This window comes from Rhopalosiphum maidis, chromosome 2 (assembly GCF_003676215.2).
Source record: "Rhopalosiphum maidis isolate BTI-1 chromosome 2, ASM367621v3, whole genome shotgun sequence".
NCBI classification, from domain to species: Eukaryota; Metazoa; Arthropoda; class Insecta; order Hemiptera; family Aphididae; genus Rhopalosiphum; species Rhopalosiphum maidis.
This window is the reverse complement of record NC_040878.1, coordinates 2,758,344-2,781,413: the sequence shown is the minus strand read 5'-3', so window position 1 is coordinate 2,781,413 and position 23,070 is coordinate 2,758,344. Positions and strand designations below refer to the sequence as shown.

The 23,070-nt window shown below is 28.4% G+C and overlaps 3 protein-coding genes and 1 pseudogene across 5 annotated transcripts; 2 read left to right on the top strand and 2 right to left on the bottom strand.

Moving 5' to 3' along the window:
* Positions 1–1,212, top strand: LOC113555132 (annotated as a pseudogene).
* A 3,655-nt stretch (positions 1,213–4,867) lies between these two features.
* LOC113553221 (coatomer subunit beta') lies at positions 4,868–12,528 on the bottom strand. 3 transcript variants are annotated; one of them, XR_003405191.1, is made up of 13 exons: positions 12,334–12,528; positions 12,086–12,244; positions 11,140–11,332; positions 10,648–10,995; positions 10,423–10,585; positions 9,646–10,336; positions 9,231–9,569; positions 8,737–8,971; positions 8,307–8,671; positions 8,132–8,246; positions 7,184–7,320; positions 6,397–6,506; positions 4,868–5,025 (listed from the first exon to the last, which is right to left on the bottom strand). XR_003405191.1 is itself a non-coding variant. In XM_026956428.1 (12 exons), the coding sequence occupies exons 1-12, from the start codon at positions 12,334–12,336 to the stop codon at positions 6,450–6,452; spliced, it is 2,805 nt and encodes a 934-aa protein (XP_026812229.1). In that variant the 5' UTR covers positions 12,337–12,528; the 3' UTR covers positions 6,204–6,449. The 3 variants fall into 3 exon arrangements, 1 of the variants encoding a protein (XP_026812229.1); XR_003405190.1 differs by lacking the exon at positions 4,868–5,025 and adding an exon at positions 5,842–6,011; XM_026956428.1 differs by lacking the exon at positions 4,868–5,025 and having other exon boundaries at positions 6,204–6,506.
* Positions 12,529–14,214: 1,686 nt separating this feature from the next.
* Positions 14,215–23,070, top strand: LOC113553874 (coiled-coil domain-containing protein 50-like). Its single transcript, XM_026957430.1, has 8 exons — positions 14,215–14,560; positions 20,731–20,793; positions 20,866–20,995; positions 21,440–21,586; positions 21,657–21,765; positions 21,997–22,113; positions 22,168–22,348; positions 22,407–23,070. The coding sequence occupies exons 1-8, from the start codon at positions 14,407–14,409 to the stop codon at positions 22,550–22,552; spliced, it is 1,047 nt and encodes a 348-aa protein (XP_026813231.1). The 5' UTR covers positions 14,215–14,406; the 3' UTR covers positions 22,553–23,070.
* LOC113553875 (39S ribosomal protein L10, mitochondrial) lies at positions 15,921–17,137 on the bottom strand. The gene has a single exon (XM_026957431.1). The coding sequence runs from the start codon at positions 16,975–16,977 to the stop codon at positions 16,213–16,215; it is 765 nt and encodes a 254-aa protein (XP_026813232.1). The 5' UTR covers positions 16,978–17,137; the 3' UTR covers positions 15,921–16,212.

Below are 23,070 nucleotides of genomic sequence, written 5' to 3'. Positions count from 1 at the left end.
ATGAATCTGATGTTGCTGCTTTTAAACTTTGTGGATAATACTCCCGCAGGTGCTCCTGCTCCTACAGCACCATCGCCCAAACCATCTACTTCTACACCGGTTCGCCCACCTACCACACCTGTAACTCCCAAAGCTTCAGCGCCAATATCAGTATCAATTCCAATAGGATCTCGTATACTTGCTAGTCCTTTAGCCAAACGTTTAGCTAATGAAAAAGGATTGGATTTAAGAGTAAGAATACATATATTTAATTATGTGAAAAATAATCATATAAGTATAAGGTATTTAAATTGTAGACAATTGCCCAAGCTTTGGTTTGGTTCAATAAAATCTACAGATCTGGATAAAGCTTCTATAGCCAGTAGTAAAAAGACTGCTGTTGCCGATGGAACTCGCGGTTACGGATTTGTTGATAAACCTCTGACAAATGTTCGTAATATCATTGCAAAACGTTTGCTCGAGTCAAAACAAGTAATATAAGAATTATTCATTTGTCTATCATCAACACAACTCATATATTCTATGTTTATTTACAGACTATACCCTATTATTATTTGACAGTTTATTTAGGTCTAGATAATATTGTTTCAGTTGAGAAAGCGTATGAATGAACTTTTGAAAAAGGAAGGAGTTAAATTATCTATAAATGATTTCATTATTAAAGCTGCAGCTTTAGCATGTAAGAAAGTTCTAAAAGCCAATTTATCTTGGATGAATAGTTACATTAGACAGTAAATTAAATTGAAAATTTTTGAGACTTACACTAAAGAATTAAAAACAAATATTGTTAATTATAGATATGACACAGTTGATGTAAGTATGTAAGTACTAAAACAGGAGTGATAACACCAATTGTATTTAATGCAGATACTAAAGGTTTAATTGCAATAAGCACTGATGTTAAAGCACTTGTCGCTAAAGCCCGCCAAGGTAAACTGCAACCTCAAGAATATCAGGTATTTATTATTTCTCGGTGAATTTCAGAATTTCCATAATAATTTTGTAACATTCAAACTTTTCTCTATTACAGGGAGATACATTTAGCGTTTCAAATTTGGGAATGTTTGGTGTTAAAAGCGTATCCTCGATAATTAATCCTCCTCCATCGTGCATACTTGGTATTGAAACAGAGTTGTAGACGGTGCTGTAAGAGCACAATGGTTACAAGCACTTAGGCGATATGTAGAAGCACCACGTAATATGCTTCTTTAAGACCGACTCGTCTCAAAAGCTATTCAGTCATAAAATGTTTTCTATAATTTTTGGTTTCTGTATTTTTTTTTTTTTTATATGTTATTTGTTATAAATAGTTTAAATGTTAAATTTATCAGTATATACTATATCTGATTTTTAAGCACACTTTTAGTTGTTTAAATGCAGAGTATATTAACACAGGTAGACATAGCTCTTAGTGAATTATAAAAGCTAAAAACACACATAAAAAAAAAGAAATTGACGTTTCTTATAAATTTGCAAATGCTTATAGAGTAGTACCAAATGGTTATTTTAATAGTTAAATAGTTAGCTACTCTGCAGCATGTAAGTTTCTATTTGTACTTATCTGATTTGATAATTACGAAAAAAATAGTGCTGATTAGTTCCTATACTTATCGTAAAATTATGTTTGATGTTTTTATTTTATATATTTGGATACACAACAATTTGTTTTAAAATTAATTTACTGCATGTAAAAATTCAGCCCTGTGGATTGTAAAAATGAATTTAGTTACTAAAATAGTATGGTATTTTAAAATTTCTAGAAACCCGATTCTGATGAATTAGTTGAAAATTTGATGAAAACCGATGACGAAACTTTGAAATCTGACATTAATGTCTCTTGTGAAATTACTAATGTTCCAATTTGTCCATCACAATATCCAGCCTTATAGGAATATAAATTCTGATATGGTTGATTATTTTATTCGTAATCCAGTTGAATCAAATCCTAAAATTATCAATTTTGATAATACTATTCGTAAATGTGGTGAATTGAATAGAAAGTTACCACATGATATTTTCAAAAGGAAACTTTTGTATGGTTAAATAAAAGATAGACAATGGTTGCTATACTCAACATCAAAAAATGCACTATTTTGTTTTTACTGCCTTCTTTTTTCTAATAAAAAAATACATTTTAGTTCCACCGATTCAGAATTTACTGATTGGAAAAAATGTTTTGAAAAGTTAAACAACACGAAAAGAATTTGACACACAACGAATCTATTCGTACATGGTTCTCTAGACGTAAAATAACTACCGGTATTGATGTTGAGTTAAAAATTGAACTCGAAAAAAAAGAACTTTATTGGAGAAGTATAATACACCGTTTAATTGAAACAATTATATTTTTATCGGGCAGAGGTCTTGCATTTCGTGGCGATAATGAGACGTTGGGTTCTAAAAATAATGGAAATTATCTCTGCTGTTTAGAATTAGGTGATTGCAAAATTCGAACCATTAATGTCCAATCACCTTGACGAGTATGGTAATAAAGGCCATGGAAATGTCTCATATCTGTTCCACACTATTTGCAATGAGTTAATAACACTTATAAACAACACCGTACTTCATAAAATAGTAAATGAAATAACGTCTGTTAAATATTTCTCGTTAATCGTGGATTCTACTCCCGACATCACGAAATTTGATCAATTAACGATTGCTATTAGATATGTTAATTTAGGTGGGACTGCAGTAGAGCGATTTTTATGTTTTATTCCATCGGTTGGACTTAAAAGTAAAGAAATGTAAGTTGCAATATTAACGAAATTATCTAAATTAAATATCGACATACGTAACTATCGTGGACAACCATACGACAATGCAAGAAATATGTCAGGTATATTTAATGGTCTGCGAGCTCGTATCAAAGAGAAATCAAAAAATGCAATTTTTAGTCCATGTTCAGCACACTCATTAAATTTAGTTGGTTGTCATGCTGCTGATATAACTAAAGAAGGTTATCACTTTTTTTCACTTGCCCAAAATATTTATGTATTTTTTTCTGTATCGACATGGCGGTGGGAACAACTTTCAATAAATTTGAAAAATATACCAAACTCAATGTTTGTAAAAAACTGATGCCCTACTAGATGGTCATCTAGATATAGTGTTTGTGAGTTTAAAAATTGGGTTTAAAGCTGTATTAAATTCATTGAAAACTATAGCTTTGAACTTAGATCAGAAAACTAGTGTAAGACACAAAGCAGAATCATTGTATAAAAATTGAAACTCTCGAGTTCTCATTTATAATAGTTCTATGGACTCCAATATTAGAAAGATTCGATGCTATAAGTAAAAATTTACAACGTATTAATATTGATTTATCTTGTGTTGTGAAATTGTACGAATCTCTAGAAATGTATGAACAAGATTTAAGAAATAGATTTGATAATATTTTAGCTGAAGCAAAGCAAATGATTGGATATGAAGCCTTTTCTTACGAAGAAAAAAAAAGTAAACGAAAAAAATGTTTTTACAGTGACCTTAATGTTTAAGAAACAGTATTTCACGGACAAGAAAAATTCAAAAATAAAACATTTTTACCAATTTTTGATACAATTATTGTGTTTTAAATGAAAGAAAGATGGTATATATTGAGATAAATACGATGATTGGTTATTTTAAATTTAGAGGAAATTGACAATGATATTTTACGTGAAAAATCAAAACAATTAGTAGCTATTTAGGCATAGTGAAGATTTAGAATGTGAACTAAAGAATAAGATTATTCAATTTAAAACAATAGTAAAACATTTTTCAGAAGAAGAAAAATTATCTATGCACAGTATGCTTGAAGCATTAACAAAATCAAAGTTAAATGATTCATTTCCTAATGTGAAAATAGCTTTAAGACTTTTTGTATCCCATACCATGCTCAAACGCTAGCGGGAAGAGGTCTTTCTCAGTTTTAAAGAGAGTGAAGAACTACCAGAGAACCTCATTATCTAATTAAAAGATGTCATCATTGGCTCTAATGTCTATTTAAAATAATTTGCTACAATGTATGGATTGGAATATATTTATTAAAGAATTTGCTTCACAGAAAGCTAGAAAAAAGTTTTGAATTTAAACTTATACTTAAATGTTTATACTTAGTACTAATAGTAATATATTATATTAAAACTATCAATGTTATGATATGTTTATAAATGTATATCAATTAATAAAATAAACTATTTTAACACTATTTTTATTCCAATATTTATTTTTTTTATGATGAATATAACGGTATAAGGTATATAAAGGGCGGCATTTTAAAATCTGCCCCCAGACGGCATATTCGTTAACCCGGCACTGCGGACATTGATTATATTATTTATGTATAAATATATTTATGGGCGTTGTGGATATATAGGCCACTAAAGATACATTCTTTGATTAAGTTTTCCTGATAAAGAACACATTTATACTTAAAAAGTTAAAAGTTATATGTATAAAATGTGTATAAATAACTGATAATACAGTATAAAAGGATGTGTCATTATTATTGAGAACCAAAAATATGGCAACAAATCGAGTTCGGTTCATGATTTCCTTGCATAAATTAAAATATTAAAATCGACTGTGCCAGCGCTAAATAAACAACATGGTTGAAAAGCATAATTTACTGTTAATAGGGTTTAATCTTTATTTACACACATCTATAAAATACTATTAATAAGTATGTTTAAGTGTTATATGATGAGATTGGAATGATTGTGAGGAGTTGTTAAAGAGGCAGTGGCGGCGTCAGGATTTTTTTCTAGGTAAGACCAATGGAAGGCCAACAATTATAAAGTAGCACCACAAAAAAAAAAAAAAATTAGTATATTATTATGTTTAAAGTAAGGCCAGGCATTTTCAAGTAGAGCCATGGCCCTACCTAGCCCGTCCCTGGCGCCACCACTGTAAAGAGGCCATCTATAAAAAGAACTTCGACGTCAGAAATTTGAAATTATTTTTATGTAGAAATTGGAATTTTCGAGTGATCTTCCGACTTAGTTTCAATAATACTATCCCTCAATCGCTTCTTTGTATACGGTTCTGGAATGATAATAGTTCAAATTACAGAGACAACTAATGAAATATTGAAACCGTGAAATAATTAATAATCATTTCGGCGTTATAACAATCCAAGCGATGTTTCGTACGTTAGTGATACATTGAACACTTAACACGGGAGATAATTTAAGAATTTCATTTTGAGAATGCAAAAACTGCATACGGGCAAAGCTAGTTCAGCTAGTTCATGCATAAAATAACAATTTCAAATCAGATGATTTTAGTTTTTGGTAGTTATTCAAAAAGTATTAGTAGTAAATATCTAAAACATTAAGACATACTTAATGAAATTTTGAATTTTATCTTTTCTAAAACCTGATGATTGGCACAAAAATAAAAGTACATATTACACATGTTGTGTTATACTTGAAATGTTTAAACTTTTTCTAAAAAACATTATTTCGTAAATTAATTCTATATGGCAGGATTTAATCTCCATATTATTGCTTACCCCTAAGATAACAAGTATTATTAGGTATAAACAGACTATAAACCAAACAAACTAAAATATTCATATATAAAATTAGATTTTTTATTTTTATTTCCTAAATAGTTATATCTCGAATAATATTTTATATCATTTTTTGTGAGTCTGGATAAAAAAGTATTTTTATAGAACACTGTTGGAAAAAGGATTCAAGATAATTTTTTTGTATTTCATACATTTAATAACAAATAAATATGTAAATGACTATATTTTGATAAATTCAAACTAGTTTTTTTCATATAAGACTATATTATAATATAATAAAAATATGTAAAATAAAAACAAATATTGAAATATATTTTCACGCTATGAACACACAATTATAGTAAGTATGTAACAGTATAATTATATAATATAAAATAGTAAACACTATTTATATTATATTAAGTTAGAGATTATATAATATTTTATTATTGTGCAAATACTCTTGGTGTCAACAATTTTGAGGTTTAATACTGTACAAGAAATTAAATGCATTGACCTGAAATTCCAAATAATAAACAGGTACTAAACATATTATAATTATAAAATACATTTTGAGTATTTCAAGCTCAAAAAAACGAGAAGTTGATAAGTAATATAATTAACTAATATGCCATTTTTAGAATTATTTATTAATCAAAACAAAAATAATAATTAAAATAGAAGAAATTGTGTCTGGTTTATTATAATTTTAAACCTTAATTTAATATTACTATAACACAAATACAACAAATGGAATGAAGGGACATGTTTTTGTGTAAAAATAAATCATAAATTAGAATATAATAAAAACAAAGATAATAATATAATTTTCATTTTAAATATAGTAGTATTTTTACAATTAAAAGCCATTGCATTATTAATTTATTGAGGCTTATACTCACCAAACATAATATCCAAGAATATAACAAACATAATATATTATATATTTATTTATTCAAGCATAATCGTCATCATCATCATCATCGGATAATTCTGCATCAATATTAATGCCCTAAAAATATAAAAATAAAAATATTTAACAATATTATTATTTGATTCTCAGCTTAGAAAATTAGATAAATACATTTAATAGATGTATAGTAAAATAAAAATTGAAAAAAGATACCACAGATTAAGATTTCAACTCAAACCTTAAATTATAATAATAACAATACATTAAAAAAAGTAATAAAAAAAATAAAAATTGATCTTTTATGACTAAGGACATTTCAGAAATAAGTATTCTTATTAAAATATAAAATGGGTTGTACAATTTATCATAATTATAGGAAAAGCCATTCAAATTGTACAACTTCTTAGCTCTATTTTCTCAAATGAACAAAACAACTTTTATTTTTATAATTCTACACGAATAATACTCAACAAAAATTAGTACAAACGTAGCTATTAATATAAACAATTAAAACAAAAATTATTTATTTTAAGGCAATCTATAATCAGTTAATCAAATTTGGAGAATAAAATATCTTGTAGTTAATTTTTATATTATAGTACAGTTGACTTTTAATGACAATAATGGATCTCTAAAAATAATAATATATCTAAACATTATTCAAATATTTATGATTTTTGTTAACTTTAAGTTCTCAACAGTTATTGCATCATTTATTTTCAGCTTTTAGATACCAAGAAAACTATTTATATATTAGATTAGATAAAGTATGTTACCGTTGATCCTATATCATCCAAGTTCATATTTTCTAGCTCTTCTTCTAATTCTTTATCTACGTCTTCAAAATCATCCACTATTTTTGTAGGAATTAATGGCGGCGGTAAAATTACATCCTCTTGTTTCTTCTCTACATCTAAAAATTCAAAATAATTTAATAATGTGATGTAATAATTTAAAACTGACCTAACCCAACCCTAATACGAAGAGTATGGCAAGATGTGGAAACAACAGTACCAACACAAAGTGTGGCATCTACAAATTTAAAAATAATGTAATTTGTTTTTAACGGGTTTCAACCAAACATATAACATGATATGTAGTAACTGATTTAGGGGGTTTGACAGTATTAAGTGGCTCTGTCTACAAACACAAGAATTGTTCAATCTTAACTCGAATAGAATGTATAAACCAGAGTAAGTTTTGTGGTTTATTTTTTGATATTTATAAATAATATAGGTTATAATACTTGCAATCTTTGACCTACAATCCTACAATGTAGAACATTTGTATTTCTTAGCTTTAATATTAGAGCGAATTGATCTTTTACTAAACATATAAGTAAGAATATTTCCTATGTTTGTATACTAGTTTTTTACAATATTTTAATATTTAAGCAAATTATAATTTGAATTAATATTCTAATAGTATTGAAATATTTTTATTCATCCATAACTCTCTTAAAAATTGAATCATAAAAAAAAAAATGAAAAAATAAACAAAGATAATGTTCTTACCTATAAGCATAATAATAGAAAAATTCACACTAATATTGAAGCTAATACAAAATTAATTCTATTTAAATATAACCTTCCTCCTTTAATATTATTATGGTATTTAATAATTATTAGTTATTAATTTTTTGTAGTATAATAAAAATATAAAATTATTATTATTTTTCTGATCATTGAATAATAATAAAAAATAAACAAATAACTGTTACATACAACTGGCTTGTAAAACTTCGGCTTTAATGTTAGCAATTTGTTCATTTAAACTAAAACTTGGTTCTTTAGTTTCAGCTGCTTTCATTTCTTCTAAACAATTTCTTTCATGATTCAACTAAAAATAAATATAGGAATATAGTAAAGAATAAATTATGTTAACAATTAATTAGCTTACTGGAGTATTAGCATAAGCAGCAGCTGGTAATTGCCTTTTCCTTTCAGCTTGTAAATAAACTTCTGTTTTTAATGATTCCTGGTAGTTAGGGAATAAGTTTTCATATTCATCTGGATTTGCTAATGACTCACTAGCTTTTATATTAGTTTTGCTTAATGAATCTTTCCACAATCCAACAACATATGACATTTTGCTTGGTAAATATGATCGAGCAAAAAATGCTGCTTCTGGCAGCCTATCAGTTTCTATTAATAATTGTAAACATTTGTCTAAATCACCCAATAGTAAATAAGACAGAAATGATATATTATTTTTTCCATTTGAATTTGTACTTTCAGCTAATTTTTTTACCATTTCACTATTCCCTAGATAAATAAATAAATTTAAATTAATTGAATATAATATAGGAACAACCAATGCTAATACATACCAGAAGATGTAGCTAACAAAAGTAATCCACCATAATCTTGAGCCTGATGGAGACATTCTTGTGCTAATTCAAGATCAGCTTGTGCGGTAGCTAATTCAGAGAGTTGTCTCCATTTTTGAGGACTAGATGCTTCCTTTGCAAGTAAATGTGCTTTAGCTAAGTCTTGTAATTGGATTGCCAATTCAAATTTATGTTCAACATCTGTTGATACTGATAATGCTTGTTTCTTATAACCCTGTGAAATATTATAATTAAGTAATTATAGTTAAGTTATTACACATATTAAAGGAAAATTAAAACATTAATTAGATAATATAGTTTATTTAAGTAGTTTGGGTAATAGCATCAAAAAGTTATTTGGTTATTTTTTTACATTGTTAAGTAACCTAATAAGTAATAATATTCATTTGTGGTTGAATAGTGAAATAAAAATAATTAACTTTAATATTTTTATGCTAAAAAAACCAAGGTCAATCATTAAATATTTATATTACCTGTTTTTCTAAGAAATGAGCCACTCGGGTTCTATATTGAGATGGTACTGATGGTAATATGCGATCAGCAATTTCAAAATCTTTCCTCATGACTGCAGTTTGGTATTCCAATACTGATAAAAGAAGGCTATAAGAAACAATGTTAAGTTCTTTATCGCCTAAGTAGAGTCGATTTTCTTTAGCAACGTATCCTAAGAGATACATTGTACGATCAAGATGAGACACAGTAACAATTTCTCCACCAACATAATAATTGATACGATTTACTCCATTGGTGTAAATAAAGCAATCACCAACCCATAGACCAGTTTTCACAACTTCTTGAACTTCTCCTAAAATCTAAAATGTAATTTATGGTTAATAATAAACAAATGATTTAAATATTTTTAAGATTTAAGTAATTTTGTTAACTAACCTCAAAAGCATCTTCAAGACCATCAGGACTAGCAGCTTCATAATTTGACGCTCTTGCAGCACTAAGTACATTGACGTCAAAACGTAATATAAAGTATGCTTCATCAGTAGCAAGACACACTAATTCTCCAGATTCTGACCAAAATACATGTTTAGGTTGAGTCTCAATTCTACGTACTAAGTTACCATTTTCCCAATCATATAGAGCCAACCCAGTAACAGATTTTACACCTAACAAATAACCTCCAAAAATACCATCGGCTCCGCCTTCTGGTTTAAAAGACTTTTTTTCTTTAAAATTCTTAAAGACTTTGATTGTAGAAGAATTTTCTCTTATTGCATACTCAGAGTCAGAAGACCATACAAAATCTTGAGCTGAGCCAAATGCTTTATTACGTAAAGCCATTGATGTATATATAATATACTCTCCATCACCACATACTACTAAAAATCTACCATTTGGATTATGAGATATTGATTGTGGATAAATTTCACAGCTACCCATATCTTTAACTTGTATAGGCAAACGTTCACCATCTTTGATTTCAGTTCCTTCTGCTTGAAGCATTGCTTTAAGATTAGCTTGTTGAATTTCACTATGACGTGCCCAAACAATTTTACCACCATGAACATCCATTGACATGGCTGGTTCTTCACGACCAACTTTAACCATTATACTACCTTCATCATAACTAAAAAAAATCATAATTATAATAACCATTTTGAGTTTTAATTTATAATAGAATTTATAAGTTTAAATAATAAAGTATATTTTTACCCTAAAGCCACATTATTAGATCCGCGTAAGCAACAGATTGTCCATACACGTTCTAATCCATAATTTAATGATGATTCTAAACGATAAGTACCAGAATGCCAAATTCTGACTGTACCATCTTCTGAACCAGTTAAAACAATTGGAAGTTCTGGATGGAAACAAACTAAAAAGACAAATATTTTTGGATTAGAACAATTTAATAAACAGTCATTAGAAGTGTATTACCAGCAGAAATATTTTGAGCATGGCCTTCTAATGTTTGAACACATGTTTTGTTTTGGTAATCCCAAATTTTAACAAGTCTGTCATCAGCACCAGATATTAAATAAGGCTTATCTCCAGCATGATAATAGTCAACACAATTCACTCCTTTTTCATGTCCTTCTAACGTAAAATTTGGTGTTGAAGAACCAAGTTGCCATACTTTAACAGTTCGATCTAACGAAGCACTGGCAAAAGTATTGTTATCTTTAGGGTTAATCATAATCTGCATCACGTAATGTGTATGTCCCTCAAAAACTTGTTGACATGCCCATTGTTTTTCCCAATTCCAAAGTTTAATCAACATATCATCTATAAACCATACAACAATTTAATGCAAAACAATTTCTTCTACATATAATAGGTAGAATGCATTTTCCTTTGATAGCTTTATGGGCTATATGGAAGAAAGTAACAGTCCACCCACACAGAGTGTATCAAACATTTAATACATACCACTACTTGTAAGTATAAAAGGTTGTGAAGGATGAACAGCAATGCTTCGTAAATAATCAGAATGTGCATCTAGTTGATGAACACGTTCCAAAGTATTATAGTTGATAACACGCAATTGCATATCATCTGAACCAGTAACAATCCAATTTTTTCGAGCAACAAATCTAGCTGCTCTTACAGGTAGTTCACATACCTAATATAAAATAATATAAATATCAACAATTTATTATCTACAATTATGTATATGTATTAACATAAAAGATGTGTTCACATTAAATATAGGCCAAACAAATACCTATTTCTATATCTATGTGACAATTACAAAATTAAATATAAAATATTTCACTTTATACATTTTATAAAAAAGTAAATTGTCAATACTTATATAAATAATTAATTTGTATTTTGCTATTTAAAATTGGTTCTTTGATTTAAAGTCATTACCGATATATTTAAAAAAATTATTATTAAAAAAAAATAAATTAAAATTAATAATTTTATATTAATATAGTAATTAACAATTAATATACGAGTTTAAACATGTCATGATTTACTGTGCATATAAAAATAAGTAAAAAGAAATATAAACTATAATTAATAACTAAGTAATTAAAACAATTACATTTAATTAAAATAATCAAATGACAAATATAAATTTGTATTTTTTTTTTTGTCAAATTTGTATGATAGGAAATGGATCACTATATTAATTTATAATATTTAACTGAAAAAGTTATGAATGCAATTCAAACATAAATATATGTATGAGAAAATTAATTTAAAATAATAATACCTATATAGACACATTCTATGTGATGACATCAACTGTATATCTAAATACTAAGAATTTTCATTTAATATAAAAATAAGCTTATTATTGGTTGCAAATATTAATATATCATTAAAGTATTATGACAAATATCATTTAATTAATGTGTAGGTTTACTTCATATGATTTAATGAGTGTAGCTGTTTCATGGTTCCATATATGAACAGTGCCGTTGTATAAAGATGCCAACATCCATGGCTCTTTGGGATGAAGGTCAACACACTTGACACGATCTGACCGGGCAGTCAACTTACGCTTGATGTCTAAACGTAAAGGCTGGAAAATACCAAACGATTAACAGTGCTCTGGATAAGTCTTAAATATGCTGTAGTCGTATCCCAGGCAGTTGTAGTAAGCACACTCACCATTTTTAAGGTTTTACAATTAAAGCCTCAGAATATCCACTGTGTCGAGTATTCGTATGAATTATTTGATCGTTCAAAGAATAACATGTACGGGTTCAAAATATTAAAATTGTTATTTATTATCTGTATTCGTGTAACGAGTGTGTGTGGATGCAGAATGTTGTCGTCGGCAGCAAGTACAGTGGTCTTATCAGTATAGTTATCAACGTCGACCGATGATGACGGACGTGTACACAAGCAGTCGTGCCAAAATTTAAATCATAAACACTGTGTATGATCGAAGTGCTGATCAAATGCTGTACATTGGAACACTTTGTTCTACCAAATGTTGTACCAGTCAAATTTTTCAAATATTAAATAAATATTTAAAATATTTATCATATATTTATTCTGTAAAATACCTATTTATAAAGGTATATATATAATATGTATATTTAGTTAAAATAAAAAACTAACTGTTTCGTTGATTTCTAATTTAAGCATTTTGATTGAAATGTTAAGTTTAAACACAAGATAATAACAAAATCACAGAACTCAGAGAAGTCATTCTTTTATCAACTCTTGTTTAGTAGATGTCGTGTGTACTCTATATCGTCATCGATAGAGTAGATCACTGACGTTCCGAGTCCACAAAATGTAAATAATATAAGTTGAATCGATAAAGAAGATAGGTAAATCTTTATTATACCATAAACGGCATAAACTACTATTAAACCGTACTATTCAAATTCGTCTATAGTAACTGTAGCATAGTTGAATATATAAATTAATAGAATATTTTAGTTTTCATGGTTTATACCCTAGTGCTGTTATTTTCTTACTGGTACGTAGCGAGTACATTATTTTTCGGAACAAATATTTCATGGTCCTATACATTTTTAATGAAATGTGTAGTTATGGTCTTATGGATCATACATTTTGTAATTGTGAGACAGGTTCAATATGTGTTTTATTTTTATGCCAGTATAACACAAAACACAATTACTTTTTAAATTAAATCACATAAGTGTAAGTAGACAAAAAGGACGGAAAACGACTTTTATTTAAAATAAAAATGAATGCAATGCACTGCTTATTAAGTTATATTTCAAATTAAATTTATTCCATATTTTCAATTCGCTTGTTTCCATCAATATCTTCTACTTGGTCCGGAAAATATTTCTCCTACTAACCACTATTTCCACAAAACGTTTGTTCTAATGGTAATTTGTACCAAACTTCGGAAGCTGATGAATTATGAATGAGAAGCCTGCGGCGTGCAACAGGTTTCATCAACAAATAAAATGTTTACCTATAATCGGTTACTTGATTATTGCTTATTATTATTTTTATAATGTATGTATTAAGGTAAATTTATTTTTCGTGATATTATCTAGATTTATAATGGTCGCCTATCGGTTGTCAGTTGTGTACTAATAGTAATGACTATACTTAGAAGTACTAACAAACTATACAACACGGTCACTAAGGAACGAAACATAACACTAAAACAGGCTTATTTACATTTAACAGACATACTACCTACTCTGTTAATGTATGTCTACGGGACGTCGGGATAATACTTGTATGAAATCATAGACCAATTAATACCTACAGTTTATCGGTCTATACGTGAAATACTCGACAATATATTTATAAAATAATATTACACAAAAAATATTTAACATATAAATATTTCGCGGACCGTCATTGTCCAGCGGTTGTCATCGTAGCCTACCACGCGACGATCGCCACACACTAGTTATAATATAGTAATATTAATATACATAGTAGGACTACGTATGTAGTACATTGATGTTTATACACTGGTCACTGACCAACGAGAAAAACTTGGTAGTAGGAGGTGTCGGTGGCGCGTCACAGTCTGGTACCACGATCGCGACGGTAGACAACCAGTATCACCATTAACCATTCGTCACTGACGGAGCAACAGCAGCTAAGGACAGTGAGAACGCGTCGTCGCCAGAGCGTTCGTCCGCCGACGGTCGCGACTAACTCTGTCTCCCGCGACAATCATTGCACACTGGTGTTTTTGTGCATGTGTAGCCATCGACAAAGACATAATGGTTATCGATGCCACCAGAGAACATTGTGCCGTGTCGCGACGCTGATTGTCGGCCGGATATGCATTGTCAGTTTGGATTTGGCGGCGTCGGATCCATGGGGGACAACGTTAGGAAGAAGGCCACCAGCGACACGTTGCCCAAACCCGGAAAGGTCAACTCTGGTACTATACTATTATTATTATTATTGTTTACAAATGTACAATGTTTACATAATATATTCTGACTATTCTGAGTGAAGCGATTAATGTATTTGTACTTGCTGATGTTTATATACGTAGTAGTTTGTTTATTCATACGCTCGAAATGTAGGCCGAAGTTCTCCGTCCTCTTGTGTGTGCAATCCTGTAAATTTCCTGAATTCGTTGGAGAAAGAAAGTGGTAGTTGTGTTTTGGGTCACTTTCACTGCAGTGTCGTGGTGTTCGATTGGCCTGGGGTGTTGTAACACATTTGCATGACTGCATACCGCTCGGTAGTCATTGTTAAGTATGGGCAGGGGCATGATTTCGTTTCAGTGCAATCGCACAAATATTGTGACTATTGTTTTTCAATGTAAGTGCATTCTATATGGTTTTGTTGCATTTCTGGTCACGTTTGGTGATTCAATTGTATTGATATTTTTTTGTGAAATGAGAAGTATTAGTGATCAATAAGTCAAATTTGTCAAGTCCATTTTTTCAAATTTTGACTTTTAGTACCTGTGATAACAATCTGACACATTTTATCTTTTCAAAAAATATTATATTTATTTAATAGTTATGTCAAATCAATTAGGTCTAAGGAAAATATAATTTAGGATTTAGTTTTGTAAGCAATTTGCTGATTATCAATAAAAGTATAAAAAAATTATCGTTTTGTATTTAGGTAGTTAGAGCTTACATAATATAAAGAAGCACTATCAAAAGAGTTCCCCTATTGTTATTGATTCTCAACATATAAAGATACTCACACACTCAAAAATGTATTACTGCCATATAAAGAGTAAAATGAATTTAATAAATACCTAATAAATTAACTATTAAACAATATATATAGTTAATTATTACATAATGTATACAATTTGAAGTTTGATAAAATTGGAATTTAAAATGAGTAAAGGGGGAAAATTCTTCATATTAGAAGCACTTTATTTTTTTAAGTTGGGTTATTGATATTTAATAAAACATTTGATTAATGTATTAATTTAATGATTCACTAGTCTAAAATTGAACGAGATATTAAATAACGTTTAAGAGAGTATTAGCTCACAAATGATTTATTTAATATTTAGTAATTGGTTGTAATAATACTAATTAAGATAGCCAGATCGCCTATTTAATTAATATGGAATTGTCTTATTTTTAAACTTTTTGTTCAGTTAACCAAATTATTCCATTCGAGACATCTACATATTCTGTTTTTTATAAAATATCCCATATTTTTTTTTTTTTGATATACCATTATATATTTATAACATCTCAAAATGTTCTAATAACAAAGAATTGTTTTAAAAATAAACCTTTAGATATCCCAAAATATTTTTCAAATGAAATAAGTATTTTTATTGCGTTTCAACGTAAAATAATTCTTATTATTATATACATAATATTATGTTCTATACAATTTTTTTATTGAATCCGTTACACCTTAAATGAAGCTTAATTTGTTTCTAATTATAAGTATACTAAATTATTAGACATCACTGTAGTTATAAAATAAACATTAGTATTCATTTTATACAAATATTTTATTGAAAATTAAAATGATAAATTATCTATAAAATAAATGTTATAACAAAAACAATTTGCTTTTTACAAAGTTTATTTTGATATTAAGTTAGTCTAATTCTTCTGTGGACTTTTTTTCTGTATTAACATCTAATGACTGTCCATATTGTTCCAAATATCGAACCATTGTCAACTGTGTTTGTCCTATAGTCTGCAAACACCTATTGTTTACTTGTTGTATTACACCAATCAGTGCTGCTCTGGCGTTATCAATATTTACCAGGTTTCCATATTCTACAGTTTGGTTTTTGCTTAACAATTTTCCATCAACTATGGATGCTAATAAAATTAAATGAGGCATCTTCTTTATAATTTTTAATAATTTAGGTACCTGTGATGTGCTACTGAATACTATTGAGCTGTGCGATTGAAATAAATCCAACACTACAGCATAATTTGTTTCTGCTAAAGCTAGTTTTAAAGTGCTTTTACCATACACAACTTGATCCATACCAGCCATCTTAAAAGTTTTTCTAGTTTTGAAGTCAATTTCCCCTTTTACAGGATTTTTATGAAATATTGCAACCATTGCACTCTGTTCAAATAATTCTCTGAGCTCTTTGGCCAAAATATTTTCATATGGATTATTTTCAATTTGTTTAGATGCTTTACTGATCGGCTTAGGGCATCTTTCACTCCATGTCATATCTGATGGTTTTGGCCACGGATATTTAGGCTTTGTAATTGTATCAATGACTGCACGGTAATGATCTGGTTTTCTGGGTTTCTGTACATTGACTCTTCTAAATCGAACACTGATGACATTTGGTATAAATCCTCGGCTACAAATAGCTTTAGTTGAACAGTTTAACATGATGATCCAGGCTCCAAATTATTAATTGTTAACTGTATTGTTTGGTTTAAAATGAAAATTTCTAAGTATAATATATTAGTAAAAAAAAAAGTAAATTGCCTATAAATATTATAATAATCTGTAGTATAATAACATAAATCTTTTAAATAATAATATAAGGTTTACTAAACTACAGTAGAACGTTAACCTCAATTCGTTCTCATTTTTTATCAATCTCGAAAGCAGTGTAGCCATAAGTTATTATAATATTATGCATTAAAATATTGTATTTGGGCGTGTCTTATTTAAGTTAGTTAATACTTTTTAGTTTTAAGTTATTTATTCCTATTTTCCTAATATAGTGAAATATATTTATTATGTATATACTGAAAAAAAAAACAATTTAAAAGAATAATATACAGTTAAAATAATATATTTGGTATGATAACGTATTGATGTGCATTTAATTCTATTTATACTCATTTATTAAAATAGATCAGGAATTCAAGAGTAATTAATGAAGACTAAACTAAAGAAACTTAACTACATACATTTAGGCATAAACTTAGTTGTTTGTACAAGACGCAAGTACTTGCATACCGTAGTGAATTGACGTTTATATGAATTGTAATTAAGTATACTTTTTATTAGTCTCTGGACTTCAGACTAGTCTGTCAATAAGGTTATATTAAATATTACTGCAAGTGTATTTTTAATGTTTTTCTATAACTTCTATTCTAAAAAATACTAGTATGATATTGATAACGATATTTAAAATAATGAATAAACAATAGGTAGTTAGGTATCTATTTATTTATTTATAATTAAATAGATAGATTTGAAAAAAAATTAAATCGTGCTTTTTATATACCTACCTCAATTTTTTTTTACCTTAATTTTACTAATAAATAATATAAATAATAAATTGTTTATTTACTTTGATAATAATTTTTTTGTTGTGTGTAACAGTGGCGTAGCCAAGATTTTAATATAGAGGGATACCCAAAATACTAAAAAAAACATAATCAATAATTAATTTTTACTCCCTGATGAGGGGGTATGGCCGACTTCCCCCCATGGCTACGCCACTGATGTGTAACAATCATCTTAGTTAAAACTTATTGATGTTTAATATATTTTTATTTTAGAATCTGAGTAGCCAATTGTCCCTTTTGTTAAAGTATACCTATATTCCTTAACGTTTTGGAATTGACCAGATATAATAATTATAAATCTATTAAATCTATACAACTTATTATTTTATATTCTGGCTTAAACTAAAAAAGTGTTTTATGCCACTGTTTATTATTGAATTGGCCCCTCGCTTTTATTCGCTTTTTTTATCCTATATATAAATTCATAAAACAAAATATTTGTTATAGTTTTGTGTGACATACATAATATTGTACAAAATGATGTATAGTTTCTAGTATTAACTTATAAATATAATTTAAAATAATTGGCTAATGTTTTATCAACTATACTGATACTAACTCTCAAATGCTTAATTTATTATTTTTATAGATTTATAGGTAAATTTAGACTAATCTTGTAAATATTTATAGGTTTCACTATCCATTTTAAAAATATTTTAATATATAATTTAACTAGTGGTTAGATTTATTTTTCATTTAATTTACCACGACACTCATTGAAGCAAATAATTGGTTTCGTGAAAGTGCTTTAAAGTAAGTTAATTGCATTCATAACCTACTAGGAAAATAGAAAATAATACTTAGATCTATTTGATTTATATTGTACTTATTTTTAATTCATTTATTCGGGTTATTTTTTTGTATGCGAATCAAAAATAGTCAATATAGGCTTTATATTTATGTCGAAGGAATAAATACTATAATATTTGTGTTGAGTATTTTAATACTTATTTGTTACTACTACGTATTGTTTGTATTTAGAATGTTTAGGTAGTGTATTCTATATTGCTATTTTAAGCATGTGATCTGTTTTTTTTTATCTTATTATTGATTGTTATACACTTATATTTGGTAAAAATATGTATATAAACAATTTTGAGTGGTGAATGTTTAAACTTTAATTATATTATGTAATATTATGATATTGTATTCACTATTCTATATCCAATGGAAATAAATGTGTATTATTAATATTATCGATTGAACCAAGAATATCAACTATCAGAAAACTGTTCATATTATTATAATTTTCTATAAATTTCATTGAGATCGCATCTAACCAATTCTACTTTTGTTTCGTTTTTCTCCTTGAATAAAAAAAAAAAACCAAACTGAAAGTAGTTATAGTGGCGGCGGGACGGATAGTCTGTTTATCGGTCGGGCGCCACAACCGGTGTTCGAGCTGTGCGATTCCCCCAATATAGAGGTGGCTACTGGCTAGCTGGTGTGTCATGCAATGACTCGATCGGAGGGGTTGAATGCGTGGGAGGGGAAATGGTGGACATGGGTAATAATAATTTGCATGCACTATGCACACGTACTTCATATATTATTATTAATATTTTATATTATAAACGTTTGTTATGATAACATGTAGGTACGTAAAATTGTTCATCGTAAAATTTAATCACACGCGCGAGATTGGTTTGTGAAAAAAAAATATAATATTATATTTGACCGTCGTCTGCGCGACCGTAGGTCGTAGGTGTAGTTGCACGGTTCGATTAATGTTTCATGGTATACAATTGTGTATGACTTGGACATCAATAGGCTACAGTTACAGTTGTAGTTCAGGCCTCCGTGTAGCTTAACGAGCGATACACCTCTGCAGGCGTCTGCGCGTTCTTTTGAACATCAAATAATCACCGCTCGCCTGTAGATCGTCATTGTTTCTAGCATACCTGATTGATTGTTTTATATACGACGATAGAATAATAATAATATTATTATTATTAATATATCGTGAAATTCGTTTTCGTAATTTTCATCCAGAGTATCGATGTATATACATTTAAACAAAAGTAAATTTCTGTTTTCGAATGCGCGCGACTTTTCGAACCCGTGGAATTTATCCTACTTATTTTTTCCACTGTTCATCTCGAGGGAGAGGGAGAAAGCGCCGCCTTCGCCGCACCCCATTGCCGAAAACCACCTGCCAACCCCAGAGCAACAGGTAGTTTGTCAGTAAACAGCGTATGCACGCATGTGTTACTTGTACGTGCGCTGGAACAATATTATTTGTTATTATTATTTTCTAATATTTTATGATCATGACTATAGTTATTTTATGTATAATTGTATAACGACGCCTGTTTTTTTCTCGCTGGAAAAATGTTGTTTAAGTCTTATGTTTTATTTTTAAAATTATTTTCTCTATAATAGGTAGTAGAGGTAAATCATATTTTTACTAAAAACATTTTTAAATACAGAGAAACACTTAACTTATTAACCGGTTGGTAAACCTGATACTACTCATACTCACGCACGCACGCATGCATCTATTCATCCAGGCGTGAAACCATTGTGACTTTCCATTACAATGAACCTCATATAGGACCGTTTTTTTCTCGTTATTATTTTCTCACAGTCTATTCACAATCAACAATAGAGGCTGTTGCTGACGCGCTCTTCTCTCTCTGCAGGTACTCATTTCATGGAATGTATTTTAGACTTTTTTTTTTTTGTCGTATATAAGATCGTCGTTTGTTTATGGTATAGTAGTGTCTATAAAGCGGAGTAGGAGGGAGGCCTTGCTGACTGCTGTATCATTATTTTTATTATTAATGATGAAATGCTTTTTACATTGAATTCTCATTTTAACTGCTTTATTATTTTCCAGTGTGTAAAGAATGGTTGGTCCACGAGGATGGCGCATTGGCGTATCATTTACAAAAGTTGGAAGGTCAGTATACTTGTTGTTATGCATTATTTTGTTTTATTATCTCCACTTAATATACTTATTATTATTTTACAGTCGACGAGCATTACAGTGGCAATCGTTCACGAAATGCCATCGTTCGACAAGACTTGCCTACAGCCAAGGAGGAACAGGAACGGGAGATACGTGAAGCTGAAGAACGATATGGTGCATTCATAAAAGAACAGTGAGTATAAGTATAGAGTGTAGATGCTTAATTGTATACATAATTTTTAAACACAAATTTTCTGATTTTTGATATAATCATTTAGTCTTTCTATGCCATTTTCCTTTTTACATTTTTTGTAATCTTCTTAATATTATTAATAAAAAAATAATACCTTTAAAAGTTAGTGTACTGTAAAATCTCTATAACAGACTACTTGTAAGACAGAAATCTTCTTACAATGGAAATTAACAAAAATCTGATGTATTTTAGTTTAATTATAAATCTTTTTTAATGGAAAAATCAGTTGGTCTTGAGTAATTTTATATAAAAGGTGGTTTTACTGTAATATTTTTATATTCATAAACTTGTCATGTTAGAACAATAACTTTTGTTTCTTAAATATAATAATTTACTTGTATATGTATGTAATTAAACCGCTTTATTTTATTTATATTTTTTTAGGGAAAAAAGAGATCTCAAAGTTGCTATGGAATTAGCTGAAAAATTAACAAAAACTAAGTATACACATGACATTGGGATTAAGACAAATTCAGCTGGAGGTAGACCCGGGATATTAAAAAAACACTCTCAGCCAGAATCCACTAAAAGGTATCATATCAAATGTCTACTTCTAAAAATTGTTGTAATGACATAAATAAATATTGATTTATTTATATAGTTTTACAGTTGAGTCCAATGAATATACTGAGTTTGATATTGATGACATTTTGCATGATATTGACTATGAAGAAGAGGTCAACCGTCAAATTCAAGAACAAAAAGATGCTGTGAGTACTTCCTTTTTGTTCTTTATATATTTTTAAATAATTATTAGATCCACTGTCATAGCATTTAACGGGTGTAGTCTTTAGTACACGTTAATATTTACAATCGTGACTAGAGTTACACTCGTCAAATTCTAAAGACCTAAGCAACAGTATTTCAATGTCATTTATATCTTAGCTTAAATTTACATACAGTATTTATTAAATAAGTAATTATTTATAAATAAATATAAGGAATTGGCCAAGCGACTACAAGAACAAGAAGGACGGCCCATGTCAATTGAAGATAGAGATAGATTAATTGCTATTGAAACACAAGACTGTGAATTGGCTAAACTTTTACAAGAAAAAGTAAGATTTATAATCTTAATTTAAGGAAAGTTCATTAAGTTACAATTTGTTTAGGAAAAAGCGCGACTTAGGAGAGCTCGTGAAAAAGCTAAACAAAAAGCATTACTTAAAAAGCAACAACAGTTAGAAGAATCATCTGAAGTTGTATCAAGTACTCAAGAACCTCTTTCTAATATTGCTATTGCTATTGATCCAACTTATAGTTCAAGAAGAACAGAACTACAAGATATTTCTTGTAAGTGTATTAATTAGCTTTTATTTATTCACCAAAATAATTATGAATTGTTTTATAGGTGCTACTTCTACTGCTCTATCTTCATCATTGGACGATGTTCCTCCATACATGCCAATTCAAGGACAACGACGTAGTAATCATACAGATAAGAAAAAAAAGTCAAAGACTGATGGTGTTGCATCATTTTTTAAAGTATTTAAGTAACATTTTACAAAGGAAATATAAAATGTGATATTTCTATATTTTCTATATTTTAAATTCTCAGCATAGCAAAGAATGTATTAATTATAGTAAATTCTTTTTTTAGTTAATTGTATGTATCTTAAAAATTATTATTAATCAAAACCTGGTATTCCACCAATTTATAAAATTGTGTTCATTGCCCAACTGAACGTTTATTAATTATTTGTGTAAACTGAAATTATGAGTATTTTTAGTTTATTTTTATATTTTACCAGTTGTCAATTATATTTTTATCATCTTATAGTTCATATTATACAGAAATGTATATATTTTTTTATTAAAAATGTTCTTATTGTAATTGTAGAACTAATTACATTAATCTATTGATAATTGTGGTCATGACATGTGAAAAGAAAATTGTATGTACAGCGTTTTATTATTTTTATTGTTATACTAATAAAATAAACAATTTTTGTATTATTATATAATAATGTATTGCATAACTAGTAGAATATATAAAATAACCCCTTATCTAACCT

Excerpts from the sequence above, each read along its gene's own strand:
- LOC113553221 (XM_026956428.1), bottom strand. Across the intron at positions 10,586-10,647 it reads TGCTCAAAATATTTCTGCTG|TTTGTTTCCATCCAGAACTT; the intron begins GTAATACACTTC and ends TTGTCTTTTTAG. Across the intron at positions 8,247-8,306 it reads CTGCTTATGCTAATACTCCA|TTGAATCATGAAAGAAATTG; the intron begins GTAAGCTAATTA and ends ATTTATTTTTAG.
- LOC113553874 (XM_026957430.1), top strand. The coding sequence starts at position 14,407 with ATGCCACCAGAGAACATTGTGCCGTGTCGCGACGCTGATTGTCGGCCG. Across the intron at positions 14,561-20,730 it reads ACCCGGAAAGGTCAACTCTG|TGTGTAAAGAATGGTTGGTC; the intron begins GTACTATACTAT and ends ATTATTTTCCAG. Across the intron at positions 22,349-22,406 it reads AGAACTACAAGATATTTCTT|GTGCTACTTCTACTGCTCTA; the intron begins GTAAGTGTATTA and ends ATTGTTTTATAG.
- LOC113553875 (XM_026957431.1), bottom strand. The coding sequence starts at position 16,977 with ATGTTAAACTGTTCAACTAAAGCTATTTGTAGCCGAGGATTTATACCA.